This window comes from Ahaetulla prasina, chromosome 2 (assembly GCF_028640845.1).
Source record: "Ahaetulla prasina isolate Xishuangbanna chromosome 2, ASM2864084v1, whole genome shotgun sequence".
NCBI classification, from domain to species: domain Eukaryota; kingdom Metazoa; phylum Chordata; class Lepidosauria; order Squamata; family Colubridae; genus Ahaetulla; species Ahaetulla prasina.
In genome coordinates this window covers 35,938,829-35,957,356 of record NC_080540.1, presented here as the reverse complement: position 1 = coordinate 35,957,356, position 18,528 = coordinate 35,938,829, and the positions used below count along the sequence as shown (strand labels likewise).

At 36.4% G+C, this 18,528-nt stretch overlaps 1 protein-coding gene across 2 annotated transcripts in view; it reads left to right on the top strand.

Moving 5' to 3' along the window:
- The window catches only part of CADPS (calcium dependent secretion activator), a 445,851-nt gene that overhangs the window by 308,889 nt on the left and 118,434 nt on the right, over positions 1 to 18,528 (top strand). For both annotated transcript variants that reach the window (XM_058171468.1, XM_058171467.1), the window contains exons 18-19: positions 6,879 to 7,035; positions 9,519 to 9,660. In XM_058171468.1, coding sequence (XP_058027451.1) covers positions 6,879 to 7,035; positions 9,519 to 9,660 — 299 coding nt within the window. The remainder of the gene's footprint in view (positions 1 to 6,878; positions 7,036 to 9,518; positions 9,661 to 18,528) is intronic.

The following is an 18,528-nucleotide window of genomic DNA, read 5'->3' as shown; positions in this document are numbered from 1 at the left end:
GACATTAGGAAATGAAATTATGTCATTTACAACCCATTGCTCAGAGGAAGATAGCTGTAGCAGCCATAAACATAAAGCCATGGACATTATTGAAATGAATTTGCAAACATTGCTATAACTCCTTATTGTCTCCCATGTCATCTTCTACTGCTGGTTTTCTGGAAATCCAAATTTTGAGACATTTTAAGAAGTTAAACATGTCTTATGGCTTGTAAAATGAAGCATACTTCATGAGGCATTCAGGACGTGAATGCAGCTTTGGTGATTAGTTAGGGTGCTAGAAATTTTGAACAGAATAAAATTTAGCTGTAAGCCATCCAGGAAAGAGATGGTTAGCTTACTATCATAAAATACAAGTATTAAGATTTCTTATCACCTCAAATCACAGATTCAGATGCAAGCTTCTTCACACTGTTTGATCTGTAATAATTTCAGGAGCAACCTAACCCTTAGGATAGTCTATTCTGGACTCTTATTGCCAGGACTGGTACAATACTCCTCCAATTCATTTTCATATCAGCTGTAGAGCCTAGAAACATGGCAGGCAAACCCATCTTGGCAATTCTTAGAGGTAAACAGTAAGAAAATAACTTAAGCAGGCTGGGATAAAGTTTGTGATTGCCATCTTTTATATGACAGACACTGGATCACTTCCCAATTGTATTTTACATCTAAAGGTATATCAAACATGATGCCCTTCAGATGTACTGTTCCTATGTCTCCCAAACTTTCTTGGTAATGTTGGTCATCAATTCTGAAAATTGTAGACCTCATACATCTGGATGACACAAGTGGATGAAGTGTGGTCTGTATGATTACATAAAGTGGCAGACTCTTTATGTAATCCTGTCCAGAATAATCCTGTTTCAGCTTAAGCAAATTCAGATATAATATTCTGGCCGCTTTGTGATCAGAATGAATTTGCTATTATATGACACCCATGTAACACACAGTGTATGCTGCATATATTGTGTGCATAGTGTGACTAAAATTCTACATAAATTAATTCAAGGGTTCTGTGAAATTGCAGTGATTTGATATAACGTTTATAAATCATCCTTTTAAAACGCCAGTAAAATGAACCTTTTGCTTATATCTTTTAACCCTGTAATATTAATTCCCTCTTTTCTGCTTTCCTTGTCACTGACTTTTTTTAACCTTGCATTAAAAAAAAAACCTCTGAACAATAAATGCACATTTAAAATAAAACCTAAAATAGCTCTCTAATTAAAAAAAATGCAAAATTAATTTATTTCTAGCACGTAGCACGCCACCAGTCCCAACTAATGCCTGATTGCCTATTTAAATTTCCTCCCTGTTTTTCTACTGTTTATTCAATCTTGGATGATCCTGGCAGGGGAAAGAGGTATGTCACTCAACTGAATGAACTGAGTCACCTCCTGTCATATTTTGTGCATGCCCTCTCAGTGCCATGTTTCCTAATGGGATCTTCCCTGGGTAATCCTTGCTTTGTAACTTTGGATTCAAGGAATGTAACAGCAACTTCAGTTTCAATTGCTTGTGGAACTGTAGCCCTACATCGCAGGCCAACGTCGGGAAGGTTCTTCAACCCTGCATGTAGCAATGGGTATATTTTTACAAGCACTGCAGTTACATCCCAACACCTGTCTTACCTGCCTGGGCTCTTTCCTCAGCCTGTTGTTTTCCCCTTGTTGCTCAGCACACACACTTGATTTATAATTCACCCTGCTGCTAATATCTATGAATGAGAAAGAAGTAGCTAGGAGTATAGCACTTTGCCCTCTGGTTCTTTTTTCATTGTGTGTATTGTTTTAGTATATACAATATGTATATATGGAGAGAGATTATATAGGATTGAGGAGAGGAAGGGGTCAAGCTATTTTCCAAGGCACCTGAAGGCCAGACAAGGAATAATGGATGGTAACTGATCAAGGAGAGATTCAACCTAGAAATAAGGAGAAATTTTCTGACAGTGAAAACAATCAACTAATGGAACAGCTTGCTTTTGGAAGTTGTGGGAGTTTCATCACTGGAGGCTTTCAAGAAGAGACTGGACTACCATCTGTCAGAAATGGTGTTGGGTCTCCTGCTTGGGCAGGGGGTTGGACTAGATGACCTACAAGGTCCCTTCCAACTCCATTAATCTAATCTAATCTGTTCTCAGATGACTGAGGGTGGAAAATAGCTGTGTAACTCAAAAAAGGCATTTTTCTTGGAATGGAAATGGGGTATTTTAACGGAAGTTTAGATTAAGGGAAACCATGTTGTTTCCAACTGCACCATCACTTTGGTACAAATCGTCTTGTGTTAAGGTAAGAAAGGTCTTATTCTATCATTATTCTATTGGAAAGAAAGCAGAAGGCAATTGGTGATGACTTCAAAGCACACATTCCATGGCTAATGGCCACGAGACCTAAAATGCAGATTCCGAACTGCTGAAAGAAAGAATCTTAACAAAGGAAATTCCTGCCATCTCCAATACATTCACACAACCTCATTTGCGGTAACATTATCTGAAAAGCTTAGGAGAGACCCCCAGGGTCAGTAATCTTCTGATAGGAAACAAACACACTTGAGAAATCAACCCCTGTTCATTTTATGTTTCAAGATTGATGGGTAAAATAACCAAACATTGTAGGGGGGAGGTGAGTCACTCATTTGGTACCTTTCAAGACAACTCAGTCTTTTTATTTATCAGTCATTCTCAGACCTTAAAAGACCTTCCCCAAAATCATTTGCCATTTGAAAGTCTGAAATTATTATTATTGAGAATATACATTGAGAAACACATTGTCTAAAATTGTCTTTGAATTGTATTCAAAGAGAAGTAATCACCAAAACAGGGAAGGGGCCACCCAAAAACATTACCAGAAAAAAAAAAGTTATCTTAAGCTAGTTTAAAGTCTGTTTGTTAAAAATAACAAGCATTACTAGGGAACAATTAAGAAGCTACTTAGTATGTATGTCTATGGCAAACAAAGATATATGAAATTAATTCCAAAAAAGCCTGAGTCATAAAAACACTTTGTAAAAATCTGCTCTTTAAAAACATCCCAAGTGAGTCTGTAGGACATGCTACAATCTAAGCAGTTTCCAGTAATATAGTAGATATCCTTTTAGCTCTCTACCATTTGTCTTCTCTTCTTTTTTCTTTTTTTCAAAATGGGAAGGGGGAATCTATTTTGCAAATTACATACAGGCACCCTTAAAGCTTTTATTTACTGCAGGCTTTTGAAATTATCATTCTCTCTCCATATGTATATATGTATGAATATGTATATATGTATTTATCTCTTGAAAACTTGCATATATACATGAATTTTCATGGGTATGGTCAAATAAATCATAGATTTTGTGATGTAGGATTTGCATTTCCTTTGTATGTTTATTATAAAGAAGGTAAGTAAAGGCAAAGTAAATTTTATTATTGGGGAATGATGTCCTTGAATAGCAATGGTATTTTTCTCATTTCAGAAAGAGATTTCAGGATGATAGCTTGGACCTAATAAAGCAGATATATTATAAGATGCAAATTCAGTGCTACTTACAAAATTTTAAAAAAAACACATTTTTACAGAAATGACCGTGTTCCTTTCTTTGAATTTCAAAAGCATTGGCTCTTTTTCTTACTCATGAAAACAGGATGTAATGGTTGAATTCTAGATTAATTATCTCAAAAAAACATTATGAGCAGCGTAAAGTTATTATACTGTGAGGTGTTGTGATCTAGAATCTGCAACTAATGTTTAAAGGATTTTAAAAAGTTAATCTTTAGATGCCACAAGATTTTTTTTTCTCGTTTTGATATAACAGTTCACATTACAGAGGATTGCAGTAAAAGTGGTTCATGTTGTCTCAAAATGCCAATACAATTACATTGCTCCTCCACTGGAATGGATTTATACAATGTATAAAGGCAGGATTATTAATAATCTTTGTTTGAAACATTAGTTGGAGAAAATGCAGAATTGTTTAGATTGAATCACTAGAAGTCTCATGAAAGTCTAATACTGGCTTTATTATAGAAAACAAGGTTCCTAGACAAAATAAAACTGTCTAATAGCAATTTCCCCCTCATTTCTTATTGAATTTATACAGCTTTCAATAGTATAGAATTTTTTCCCCTTAAAATCTAGACCATATAGGAATCATTCATTGGAATGTTCAAAGATGACATTATAAAAAGCAGGAAAATAATTCTACTGACGTTGGTAACATTGGCATAGTTCCTAAAAGTTAATATTAATGTCATAAAAATGTCTATATTATAGAGTTCCCTATAATATATACATTTTATCACATTATTTGTTTTTTGAGGTTTTCGCGGGTGTTTGTATATAGATCTTTGGTTATTCGGGTTTTCTCCCGCGTAAAATTGGAAGTGTCTTGGCGACGTTATCACATTACTATCAACTTTTAGGAGCTATATCAATGTTACCAATGTCAGTAGAATTACTTGTCCTACTTTTAGGAAATTTTAAACACTAGCTATACCAGAGTTCTGGAGAGAATCTGCGCAACTTGATGGCACTTAATCGATTATACTAGAATTGTTCATATTTTTTATCAATATCTGCAGCATTTGCTAATGAAAACAGAAGGACCAAAAGAAATATTTAAATAAAGACGTAAGTTATAGGACAGTGATGGCAAACCTTTTCGACACTGAGTGCCCAAATTGGAACGCATGTGTACATATGCACCAGAGCACTGAAAACCCGATGACCAGCTGACAAGTGCGCATGCGTGTGCTGGAAACCAGAAGAGCAGCTGGTGATGGCGCACGTGCCCACAGAGAGGGCTCTGTGTGCCACCTCTGGCATGTGTATGATAGGTTCGCCATCGCGGATATAGGATGTACCAGTTCATTGCTTCAAATACTTCATTGCCTCGGTTTCTCAAAATAAGGTGTTGGTAATAAAAATCATCCATATTATAATTACTTCTTGAATAAAGTTCTTCAGTTACATAAGTATTAATGGTTTAATAGAAGAAAGTTACCGGACAAGGAATTGTTCTATAAAAGAGAGTTGATATATTTATAATGTCAGTTCTATCTTTTAACTGGCATTTCAGAATTAGTATCCATGGCTAGATTTCACTTAAGAATAATGTAGAAACAATGTCTATTCATTCCCTTCTGTTGAATCTTCCTCTATTTTTTTCACCGTCCTGTTTCTTGATATTAAATATAAATAACTAATAACTAATATCTTAAGTATTTTAAACAAACCAGCCCCAAAATGTTCACAAGCATCAAATTCCAATGTCATACTGGTAGAATGGAATTCTGGAAAGCTAACTTCCTCAACGATTTCTTCACCTGACAAGCTCCAGAAAAGTCCCAAAAGAGATAAGTGGTCTATAGAATGGAGAATTAAGGAGATCTCCTAACATTAGATAGTGCCATCTGGCACATATGGGAATTCTACTAAATAATGTGGAGTATCTCCCTTCCCCTTCTACAAGTAAGTCCTCTCTAGTCCTCGTAGTCTAGAGTCCTGTCTATCATGTTCAAGGGAAATCTGTCATATTTACTAGGGGAAGTGAAAGAAAAAGCTATCTTCTTTGAAATATATTCTGCCAACAAAACATTAGCAAGATTCAGAGAAAGGTGGATACCTCAGTCTCCCTGAGATCAGAAGAATTTATGTTCACTATGACTGATTTGTCCTTTTCATTTCAGAGGATGGATATGTAAAGTTTATTCACTTGTGCCACTCTTGTAAACTAATACAATTTTTTAATATATATATAAATAATAATTTCCAACTAAGTTTATAGTGCCTGGAAAAATTATGGAATCTTCATCTGTCTCTGAAAAGAGGCTACAGATGGCTAATGCATATATGTGTTTTCAGGAGAACATTTTATATAATTCAGAGTCAATCACCGGAAAGATTACCTGTAAGAATATGGATTATGGAGCAGGGTTTCAGTATATTTAATCAGATAATCGTAGCCCTTGACTCACTTGTCAAAATACTCTACCTCTTTAGAAAATGACAATTAATATACATAAGCATTGAAAAAAATTATTGCTTAGTCATTATTGCACAAGGTCCTGTTGATAACACCACTCATGTTGCATGTTCCTAAGCCAGAAGTGATTTCAAACACGCGTGCATGTGTTCCTAGCACATTCACATCTGAGACATGTATGATGTGAATGTCGTTTCAGAGAAGCTGTACAATGACTTCCTGAGGACCTGTGCGCATGACCTATGAGTTACTTCACTGATATTTCTTGGTTTTCAACGTTCTTTATTTCTTAGTAGTTTCATCCTAGCTTGACTGCAGAGAGCTCTTCTGATGTTGTGTGGGGTGTTTTTTTTTATTGTGATCGCTAATTTATGTTAAAAACTCACCCACTAGCTGAGTTTGAAGTGTAAATGTGGGGTTTTTCGTGGCCACTAAATCCCCAATTTTCATACTTGATAATGTCTGAGGGTTCCTTGGGAAAGAGGAGCAGAAAACCTACAAACACAGTGAAGAAACTCCCAAATGTGATATATTTTACACAAGGAACTCTTAAGAAAGAGCATGATCCACAAGGAATCAAGTGATTTATTGTAAACTGGACAGGTGCACGTCCATTTTTAGGGCAGAAGTGGAAGATTATACCTCTGAGTTCTTTACTCCTTGAGAAGTTACTCCTTGAGAAGTTTACTCCTTGAGAGGTTACTTCTTGAGAAGCAGATGCTCTGTTGCACCCTAGTTGCCTTATAATTGCAACATGCTAGCAATTGCACTACTGTTTGCTTTACAATAAAGCTAGATTTATCTAAGATGTTCACTCGGTTTAAGGCCTCCCAAACGTGAGATCTAATTTAATAACACTTCTGTTTATTTTCTTTTTTTTTTGTTAATTTTGTTTTGTTTTGCAACTTTTCAAGGCCTTTGCTTGGTGGTCAGACTTAATGGTTGAACACGCGGAGACCTTCCTCTCATTGTTTGCGGTAGACATGGATGCTGCACTGGAAGTCCAGCCCCCAGACACCTGGGACAGCTTTCCACTGTTTCAGCTTCTAAATGACTCCCTTCGAAGTGACTGTATGTATTGTACTTTGGCCATTTAATTTATTCTCTATGAAGAAAGTGTTGGGCTAATGTTAATTTTGACTGATTTCCAGTTCTTCCTCACTTAACCTTTTAGTTAAGTCACTTAAAATGACTTCACAAATTGCTGTGGTTTTCTGAATGAATGGACTAGCACAGATGATGTTACCTTAGTTTGGGCAATGAAATGTCTGCAAGAAAACAACCAAGCTCAGAGAGCACCAAGGAACTCTTATTTTGTGAATGTTTATGAAAGAAAACTGTTATTGTATATTCAGAAACACACACATACACAAAAGTACCCCACAACCAAACCTCAGAGCATACACATACTCCTGCAAAAAGAAGATACCCAGTCCTTGGTATTCAATTTATAAATAAGCAATACCAACCAGCTTTCTAATTTCTCCTTGAATCAGCTGGTAGGTCATGTTAATTGCATTGCAAATCTAATTGGAGAGACTGCAGAAATGGATGCAGACTTGTGAGGAAAATCTACCTCCTTCCGTTACATCACAAAATCACATGAGCCTTGGGACCAAAGAAGAGACTGTGCCAGCAGCTTCTGGTACTTACTTGTGGCACACAAAGCTTTTCTTGTCTGTGTGCAAATGGGAAAGTTTGCATTAGGAAAAAGTGTGTTGTTGTTTTTTTTAGCATTATATACAATAAACAAAAGTTTTTGTCTTTAAAAGTTTAATCAAAAGGTAGACGAGAGCCATAATATCTTGGGAAACACGCAAATTAGAGAGATATATTTTCCTCACTGAGACCTCTACATAAAAAGATGTTTAAGTGAAGCAAAGCTTTCTTTCTTGTTTAAGAAGAAATTTCAAGCACATATAGAAAGATGGAATAAAAAAATATTTTAAAAACCCTAATGTCTGAAGTATCCTAAACAATAAAAATAAATTAAAAACTATGAAAAAATCATAGGTATCTAAAAATAGTATAAAAGAATAATAAAACATATGCACCAAGACAAATTCCTTGTGTGTCCAATCACACTTGGCCAATAAAGAATTCTATTCTATTCTATTCTATTCTATTCTATTCTATTCTATTCTATTCTATTCTATTCTATTCTATTCTATTCTGTTCTATTCTAAAAGCAGCACTGATGTCACTTTTGGAAGTTTTATGAGAACCCAAAAAAAAGTAATTTTTTTCTGAAAAAGTGCAATCAAGATAACTTTTGTCCCAAACCAAATGACATGGATTTGTTCAAAAAGGTCCCCTTAAGTGCTCTTGTTGTATTGGATTCACACAATCACTTTAGTTATCCTTATTTACCACCATCTCCTTACAGAAGTATATTATAGTGCACCTTTGAAGGCAATATTTTCACTGCAGACATGAAATATTGCTTGACAACTTAATGCAAAGAGCAGATTTTATTGAAAAAATGGCTCAGAAAATTCTTTTTTATGTGTATATAGCAATAGCACTTAGACTTATATTCACAGTGATTTCCAGCCCTCTCTAAGCAGTTTATAGAGTCAGCCTATTACCCCCAACAATTTGGGTCCTCATTTTACTGACCTCAGAAGGATGGAAGGCTTAAATCAACCTTGAGCCTGGTGAGATTTGAACTGCCAAATTGCAGGCAGCTGGCAGTCAGCAGAAATAGCCTGCAGTACTGCACTCTAACGACTGTGCCACCACGGCTCATATCACTGAGTTGGATTATTTGTTCATTATGGCTTCTTTCATTTTTCTCATGGTTTTGGAAGCAAAGGGTATTGAACACAGTGTGACAAATAGATTTCTGAGAAAATTGAGGCATTCATCTCACACAAATGTCAGTGTGCCTAAAAACACTTTGTTCATTTCCTAAATCCATCTCTCGGGATTCTGGGTGGATTGCTTGGCAGTAATAATTTAAACTATTTTAATAGTTTAATAAGTAATAGATCCAATTGCTAGAAATTAAGTCCTATTGAATATCCTGGGATTTACTTCCAAATAAGCTTGCATAAAACTATCCTGCAGGTATCCAAGCATTCCTATTCAGAAAGATTCAGAAAGAATCTTTCTGAAAAATTGGGGATTTCTTATTTAGTTTTCCGTATTGATGTAAAAGTTTCATTTAAAAAAAATTAAACTTTCCAAGAGGTCTTAGAATTCTAAATGAAACCATTTATATTTGTAATGGATGAGTTTCTTGGACCTAAATACATTAATTTGTGTTAACATTTATTGTTAACATGAAATGTTAAAATGTTAAAAATGTCTATTAGTATTTTTAATGGAGTGGTCAAACCTTTACTCAAGTGATTCTTAAGTATCACACAAAAACAGTCAGTGCCATGGTTATATTATTTCCTTGTTTATGTTAAAATGTTTCTAGAATAAAGAAATTGACAGCAGATTCATTTATTGATTGGGCTTTCGATTTGGTTACTTTAAAAATTACACCGTGTAATTGTGGAATGCTGCTAAAAGTGTCTTATTGTGCTTTTATTTGTTTGTTCTAGATAATTTGTGCAATGGAAAATACCACAAACATCTCCAAGATCTCTTTGCTCCACTTGTGGTTAGATATGTCGATCTCATGGAGTCCTCTATTGCCCAGTCAATTCACAGGGGCTTTGAGCGGGAATCATGGGAGCCAGTAAAGTAAGAAAATCTCCTTTGATACAATTGGAGTCTTTGGGTACAAGTACAATCATGCACAGATGAGTTAGGAAAATATTAGCTATACTGTTTCTCGGCTAAACTAAGTCAACTTTTAATAGACTCTATAGCCATATTGTTGGCTTTCCTAAGGTTACCATCATAAGCCATTTACTGATCTTAGGAGTTTGTTCATCCTCTACCCAGCTGATATAGAGGTACCTAGAACTCAGTAGATGACACATTTGCCACTTGGTGGCATGATAGAAATGAACAAGTCACTCAAGTGTCTATGGAGATTCTCAGTCATCCAGGTCATGGTAATCCAAAAAGTACTTTTCTAAAAGGCAATTGGTCTTTTGTCCTCAAGAGCCAAGAAAGTCTAGTTGCCTTTCTAGGCACCTTTGGTACAAAGTCTCTCAAGTATGAAAATTTTATCTCCAGAAGGATCACCTTGTTAGTTCCAAAGATATTTCTTTTTATTGCTTTGCCTTTCAGCACAGGTTTCAAAAATTGTATTACTCAGTCATCTAAGAGAGACAGAGAGAGAGCCACTGCAAGCAGGTTCCATACTATTGACAAATATTTTTGCTTCTCTGATCTTAGGCCCATCCCATATTACTGGACAATAGTAAATTTCCTCTGTTTCTCGTTTTTTTAACCTTTTCTTTTTGGTTCATCCTGTTCCTCAATATTTCAGTTATCAAACTGGTTAGGAGCACAAAAAAACCTGCATACAATTCTGCAGGATTTCGTCATCTACTTATTGGTATACATTTTCTTACAATAGTTTTCTGTCCTTTAAAGAGTGGGCAGGATGCATATTTTCCACTAAACATACATACATTGTTATGCCCAGTTTTAAAATGGCAAAATGTGAAAAATTCAGTTTTCAGCCTGCAGTTTTGGTTTATATTTGGGTTCAGAAAGTGTTAATAGAATAAATTGTTACTCTTCGTAGGAATGCTACACTTGTGTATCTCAACACTATGATCCCAAGATCCAAGGCTTCATTCAATCCAAATCTGAAATTCAACCATTTTTCTCAAAAAGGGAATTAAAATCTGGTAGCTATTATTCAGTTGATTCTTGTGCCTGAATGGTAACTACTGGCTGATGTTGTTGCTAAATAATAATAATAATAATAATAATAATAATAATAATAATAATAATAATAATAATAATAATAATAATAATAATAATAATAATAATACCAACAGGATGTGACATCGTAATTCTGCAATTTCAATGAATGGTGTTCCACAAGCTATCTTGCTTTTAGTATTCATGGAATTTAATGAAATGACTACTACATAAGGGGGAAAAAACCCCATTTGAACAAAGAGATTTAGAAATATTTTCCGAAAGAGCATATTTTAATATAATATAATATAACAACAGAGTTGGAAGGGACCTTGGAGGCCTTCTAGTCCAACCCCCTGCCCAGGCAGGAAACCCTACACCATCTCAGTCAAATGGTTATCCAACATTTTCTTAAAAATTTCCAGTATTGGAGCATTCACAACTTCTGCAGGGCTATTATTTTGGGCTATTATTTTCCAGATAATAGTTATTATTTTGGGCTATTATTTTCCAGATCATGAAATAAAATCTCAGCAGTCACTTCCAGTGGCAAATCTATTTCAAAAGGATAGCAGTAGGACCTGGAAAAGGGTGGATTTTTTCCCCCTTCCTATCGTTCATCATTTTGCTGCCACTTTTCCACATTGGTTCTTTTCCAAGAGATCTAGATACATGCAAACAAAAGTTAGAAAGATCTGAAGCTAAAAGTAGGAGAGGAAAAGATAAAAGGGCACTTATTTGATACAGCTAGTACTTAAGGCACCAGGATAGCAACCAGGAGACTGTCAGTTCTAATCCTGCCTTAGGCATGAAAGCCAACTGGGTGACTTTGGCCCAGCCACCCTCTCTCTCTCAGAGCAGGCTCAGGCAACAAGATGTCCAGTCAATTCCTATGACAACCAATGGATTAACACTTGGTTGATCAGAAAAAAGCAGATCCTGCATTTGCAGGAAAAATGCTAGGAATTTTTTTTTTTAATGATATTATCTTGTTTTATATTATATTGTGGCTAAATGCAATACTAAATGTATATTTAATCAATTGTGTGTACACTTATTAATTTTAAATTAATTAAGAGTTTGTGAATGTGGTGCCATGCTAGTTTATATAATGTGTATATTCCAAAATAGTCCTACTGTCTTCATCAGATTGAAAGTCATGGATTGGCATCACTTTTTGTCTTCTTTACAAGAACTCAGTCCAATACTGATTTATGGCTTTTGAATAGCAATTTCTGCTTCTAAGCCAATCTAAGCGGCTTTTTGTAAATCTCATATGCTGAATGTATGTATAAACAACCATATTTTATCTGCATAGTAAGATTGGAAATTGAAGACTGAAGTTCACAAGTTCTTCCTGTATTTCAAGGAAGGACAATTAAGGCAGAATTGGCATTTAAAAACTCTATCCATCTCAGATAAGTTTCTACCTATATCATCATGCTACCCTATGACAATTTCACCAAAAACTCCCCAATTCTTACTGATTTTTGGAAAAGTTACTATTTAACACTTGCTTGAACCTATAACTACTGTGTTTCCCCAAAAATAAGATCCTGTCTTATATTTTTTTGAACTCTGAAATAAGCTCTTGGCCCTTTTTGCCATGCACTCAAAAGTACGATTGGCTTATTACCAGGGGATATCTTATTTTGGGGAAAACAGGGTAGCATAAAAACTCACACACATTTGCTTGAGATCACAATATTCTTGGTGGTCTACCAGCAGTTCTTCAACTTCCAATAGTTGTGCCATTACAGCCTCTTCAATTTGTATAGTTTCATGAAAACTTGGAATAATGTCATACTCAAATATAGAATGCAGTCACTTAAGCCTCAGGATGGCTGTGGTATCAGTAACAAGACTTTAAAGGAAACTGATCATGAGAATTATATACTATCTTCACCCCTCCTAACAGATAATTTGCAAACTCAGGTTCTGTTGCAAACCTCCTATGGACATTTGGATGGGAAACAAAAAATTGGCTAGATAAAATTTTAGTCTGATTCAGCCATGCTTTCCTTCCTATCTTTTTGTTAGGTCTGTGCAGCATATTGGATTCAAAGGGATGTTTCCAAAAGAATGAACAGGGTATGTCTAGTTTAATGAAAAGAAGGACCAAGGGTGACATGATAGCAGTGTCTCAGTATCTCAGGGGCTGCCACAAAGAAGAGGGAGTCAAGCTGTTCTCCAAAGCACCTGAGGGCAGGACCAGAAGCAATAGGTGGAAACTAATCAAGGAGAGAAGCAACTTAGAACTAAGGAGAAATTTCCTGACAGTTAGAACAATTAATCAGTGGAACAACTTGCCTCCAGAAGTTGTGGATGCTCCAACACTAGATGTTTTTAAGAAGTGATTGGACAACCATTTGTCTGAAGTGGTGTAGGGTTTCCTGCCTGGGCAGGGGGTTGGACTAGAAGACCTTCCAACACTTTAGTTATTCTAAACTAAATCAGGATCTCAGTTTGCTTTAAGGAATTGCCCACAGGAGAGGCACTATGCAAGAGCCAGTTTGGTCTAGTGCTTAAGAGGTTGAACTAGAAGCAGGGAAACCTGAATTCCAATCCTGTCTTAGGCATGGAAGTCAACTAGTTGAGTTTGGGTCAATTGTGCTGTCTCCCTGTACGAGGAAGAAAAAGGCAAGGGCAAACCACTTCTAAAATCTTGCCTAGAAAATTATATGGATTTCTCCTACAGTTATTCAAAGGCAAAACAATAAATAAATACCTCAAATATGCACCATAGCATTTTTCCCCTTCACATTCACAGCACTACACAGCCTTAGTTATTATCCTTCAACACAATAATACAGAGAGCATTTTTGTCTCTGTTGCAGTTTTCACCGCTCTTCCCACTTATTATGCAGCCAAAAACTCAGGAGTCTACCGCAAGGTACACTAGGGGTCTATATACTGTTGGAGGAGCTTCCGGGATACCAAAATCTGTTGATTTATTGTTTCAGTAAGCCACATATTTATTATCATGATCCCTACAAAGGGTAAAAACAAGGAAGACCTCACCATTTTTATTTTTATTTCTGAGGTGGTGACTCAACTTTGTCTTTCTTCAACCTGGAGATAGCAGGCAGAAAACGGGAGGCATGTGTCTGACTGATCCTCCTGCTATCTCACTTTGAATCATTAAGTCAAGCCACGTGGATGAAAGTGCATTATCTTGGGTACACAGGATGTTCTCTCACACGATACAAACTTGAAAACAGGCTTCCACGATACCTGCCTTGAAAAATCAAGGTTGAAATAGAAGATCCTTCCCTTAACTACCAGATGGTTGTCTACAAGAACATACTTTTTTTTTTAAAAAAAAAAGATGTATTTTCTTATGCTGAGCGGCACCTAAGGAATAACGTGAGATGTGCAAGCAGATTAGCACTGCAAGCCTTGAAGATTTTCACAAATGCCGAACAAATATGTTCTCCTTTTTGTTTTGTTTTATTTTTCACTCACTCGGCAAGAACTGTAAAATTCACCCAAATGAGTTAACTTGCTCTTTGAAAGGTTACACAGCTGGTAAGTGTGGGCAAAACTGTGCAGGGAAAATGAATCAAAGCAAGACAGCAGCCCTAACACAATTTTCCAAAAACACTGAATATGCAAGTTAAATCTGTTCCCAGGCTGATTGAATATACACAGGCACATGAAAAGAGAGATCATGCCAGCATCGCCTTTGCATTCCGTGCTCCATCGATTCGACGCCATCGAGATCGCGACGCGCTAAAGAATGCCGGTGGCAGAATGCAGCTCATCTTGAGCGAGAGTGTCAGATCCACAGAAAATGTCACAAGACTGTAAAACAGGGGCCTTCAAAAGACGAGGAAGACAAGAGAGTTCAATTGCACTATTATCCGGTTTTGCATCCAGGTCCTGGATTCAGTCCCTGGCAACTCCAAGTAGAAACATTTCTGCTTCAAACCCACAGGATTTAGGGTTGAAATCAGCTTTGACAAGACATAACTAGATTGGGCGAACAGCCTGCAAGACACTTGCAGGCCAGAAACTGCCGAAGTTGCACTTGTCGAAATTTCTTGGCAACGTATCCGTTTTCAGTAGGCTTATGAGTAATTTTAAATAAAAATCCACATATCTAGTGGTTTGCAGGCATAGTTATTTCTTTTTTAAACCATTTCAGCTGTAAAGTAATTATATTTTTCTGTTTTCAAAAAATATAGAAATTAACCATTCCTAATATTTTAACCCCACCTAATTCCAAAGAGGTTAACTCTTCATGGGCAATGCCATCTACGTTCCTTGGAGACCATTTAAAACAATGAATAAAATGTGATACTTATCCTCAAAAATAAATGTGTTCCATCCCTGAGCTAAAGAAAGTAACACTCTTGAGTCAGTATCAGGCATATTTCTGGGTTTATTCTGTACTCCTAAAAATCCCATTTAGATTTGTGAAACAATTAGATGCAATTTAATGTGGTATTTCCAAGTGCTTTTCCATACTTTTGACACTCAGATTTTTATGTATGTTGCTTCTAAAAAAAAATTATTCTTGGTGTTTTTTGGGGGGGAGGGGGGGAGGGCTTCAAGTCATTCTTGACTCATGTCAATTGTCTGAATAACTCCCTGAAGTTTTGCCCTTGCTTTCTTCCTAGGACTGAGAGAGGGTAACTGGCTTTGTGTCTCAGGCAGGGCTACTATAGCACTCATAGTCTTGCAGTTTCTAGCCTGGTACCTTAATCACTACACCAAACTAACTCTTGCTTTGTGTAACGTATGCATTTTAACATATTTTTTTCTCTGCAGTAATGCATGAATAGTTCTCAATTATATATATTTTAACCATCTTTTGAACAAATAACTGCAATTCCAAATTAGATGGAAGTTCAACTGCAAAAAGTCATTACTTCCTTTCACACAGAACTTAGAAAAGTTAAAAATCAGCAACTTCATGTTCAAATAGCAATAGCACTTAGACTTAGACTTATATACCACTTCACAATGCTTTACCCTCTCTTAAGAGGTTTACAGAGCCAGCATATTGCCCCTAACAATCTGGGTCCTCGTTTTACCACCTCGGAAGGATGGAAGGCTGAGTCAACCTTAATGCAAAGCTATTCAAGTGCAAGAGCAAGATTCAAGCATTCAGAGTTTTCTGGACCCAAGAATGAGGGGGGGAAAGGAAAAAGGGAAGAAAGTTTAGAGCTACAATGAGGCAAAAGACCAAAGAGCCAAGTTCTTTGTTTCCAGCTGCTTTGCTGGTCAAGCTTCCAAAGATACAACTACAGCAAATACAGGTAGTCCTCAACTTACAATCGTTTATTTAGTGACCATCAAAGTTACAATGGCATTGGAAAAAAGTGAATTATGACCATTTTTCACACTTATAGCCTTTGCACCATTCCTGTGGTCACGTGATCAAAATTCAGATGCTTGACAACTGGTTCGTATTTATGACAGTTGTAGTGTCTTAGAGTCATGCGATCCCCTTTTGTGACATTCTGACAAGCAAAATCAATGTGGGAAGATAGATTTATTTAACAATCTTGCTACTAACTTAACAACTGCAGTTGTTGCACTTAACAACTGTGGCAAGAAAGGTCGTGCAATGGGGCAAAATAGACTTAACAAATGTGTCACTTCACAACAGAAGTTTTGGGCTCAATTGTGGTTGTAAGTTGAGGACTATTTGTATTAGCATTAGGGTAGATGTGTTCTTCAAAACAGTTCAAAAATGATTCTGTGTGAGTTGGAAAAAAATATGCTGCCATTTTTACAAATCAGTTCAGTGCTTCTTTTTAGTTACACGTGGAATCCCAAAGGGGGAAAATGTTGGATTGCTTTAATGAATGGCAGAGAGGCACTGGTTTTGCTCAGGGATCAAGGTGTTTCATCCAAATAATTTCCTAGGAAGATAGACATTCTGTATCACAATCACTCATTGCAGACCATTTATTCTGAAGAAGGCTATCTGGGCTTCTCATTGAGCTCTAGACTATCTGATAGTCTCTACAGTTAGTTTGATTTCCTTGGGAGAATAAGGTTTTCAGATTATTGTAACAGGCCTTTGAAAAGATAGATCTTGAAATAAGTTTACCTATAATGGTGTATATATTTAATAGAGCACCAACGTGACTTCAAGATATGTTGCATAGAGATTGACTAATATTCTACTTCAGTTCATAGGTAGTATTTATTTAAATGATTTATATGGTCATCCATCTGAACATAATGATTCTGGCTGGCTGGCTGGCTATATAAAAACATGACAATATCTGACAACGGTAAAAGCAACAAGTTATAGGCTCAATATACAGAAAGGCTCAAGATACAGAAAGATCTTGACAGACTTGAACATTGGGCACTATCTAACAAAATGAAATTCAACAGTGAAAAAAGTAAGGTACTACATTTAGGCCAAAAAAACAAAATGCATAGGTACCGGATATGTGGTACCTTGCTCAATAGTAGTAATTGTGAGAGGGATCTTGGAGTCCTAGTGGACAACCATTTAGATATGAGCCAGCAGTGTGCAGCAGCTGCCAAAAAAGCCAATACAGTTCTGGGCTGCATAAACAGAGGGATAGAATCAAGATCACGTGAAGTGTTAGTACCACTTTATAATGCCTTGGTAAGGCCACACTTGGAATATTGCATTCAGTTTTGGTCGCCATGTTGTAAAAAGGATGTTGAGACTCTAGAAAGAGTGCAGAGAAGAGCGACGAAGATGATTAGGGGACTGGAGGCTAAAACATATGAAGAACAGTTGCAGGAACTCGATATGCCTAGTTTAATGAAAAGAAGGACTAGGGGAGACATGATAGCAGTGTTCCAATATCTCAGGGGTTGCCACAAAGAAGAGGGAGTCAAACTATTCTCCAAAGCACCTGAGGGTAGAACAAGCAGCAATGGGTGGAAACTAATCAAGGAGAGAAGCAACCTAGAATTAAGGAGAAATTTCCTGACAGTTAGAACAATTAATCAGTGGAACAACTTGCCTGCAGAAGTTGTAAATGCTGCAACACTGGAAATTTTTAAGAAAATGTTGGATAGCCATTTGTCTGAGATTGTGTAGGGTTTCCTGCCTGGGCAGGGGGTTGGACTAGAAGACCTCCAAGGTCCCTTCCAACTCTGATATTATTATTATTATATACCTATAACCAATCCCTCCTACCCCCTATAATAATTATGAATAGATAAACCATGCAATGTGACAGCGGTTCCTAATACCAATAGAAAAGAATATTTGTAGCTCAAAGATGAATTGTGGAATCTATTAGTTGTTTCTGAGATGATTTTGAGACAAGCAATCAAACAGTAAATAACAGCATAATCAAGGAACCAAGAAGAAAAGAAGCCTCCCACCAATGCTTATAGGGTGACGCCCTATTTATCACCATTACAGGGAGTAAACCTCACTTCCTTCTAGCACTGAAGATGGCATCCTGGTATCAACAGTTGAAGCTTCTCCATATTCTTTAAGGGCAGCCCCATTAGCTGATGCTGAACATACCTTCTCAAAAATAAAGCTTGCTGCTATCTCTAAATTATGACTGTGTTTCATGTAAAGAAAGCTTAACTGAACACAGTAGTAGCTTCTTCAAATAAACACTTAGGATCACTTTGTTAATACAATTTTAACAATTTCATTTCATTCCTTTCACAAAGCAATGAGGAAAATAATTCAAAACACATTTTTGGATTTGAACATGATACTGTGAGAGTCACTTTGGTGTTAGAGGTTAAGTCATCAGACTAGAATCCAGGAGATTTGGGAGTTCTAGATCTGCCTTAGGCACCAACCGAGCTGGGTGACCTTGG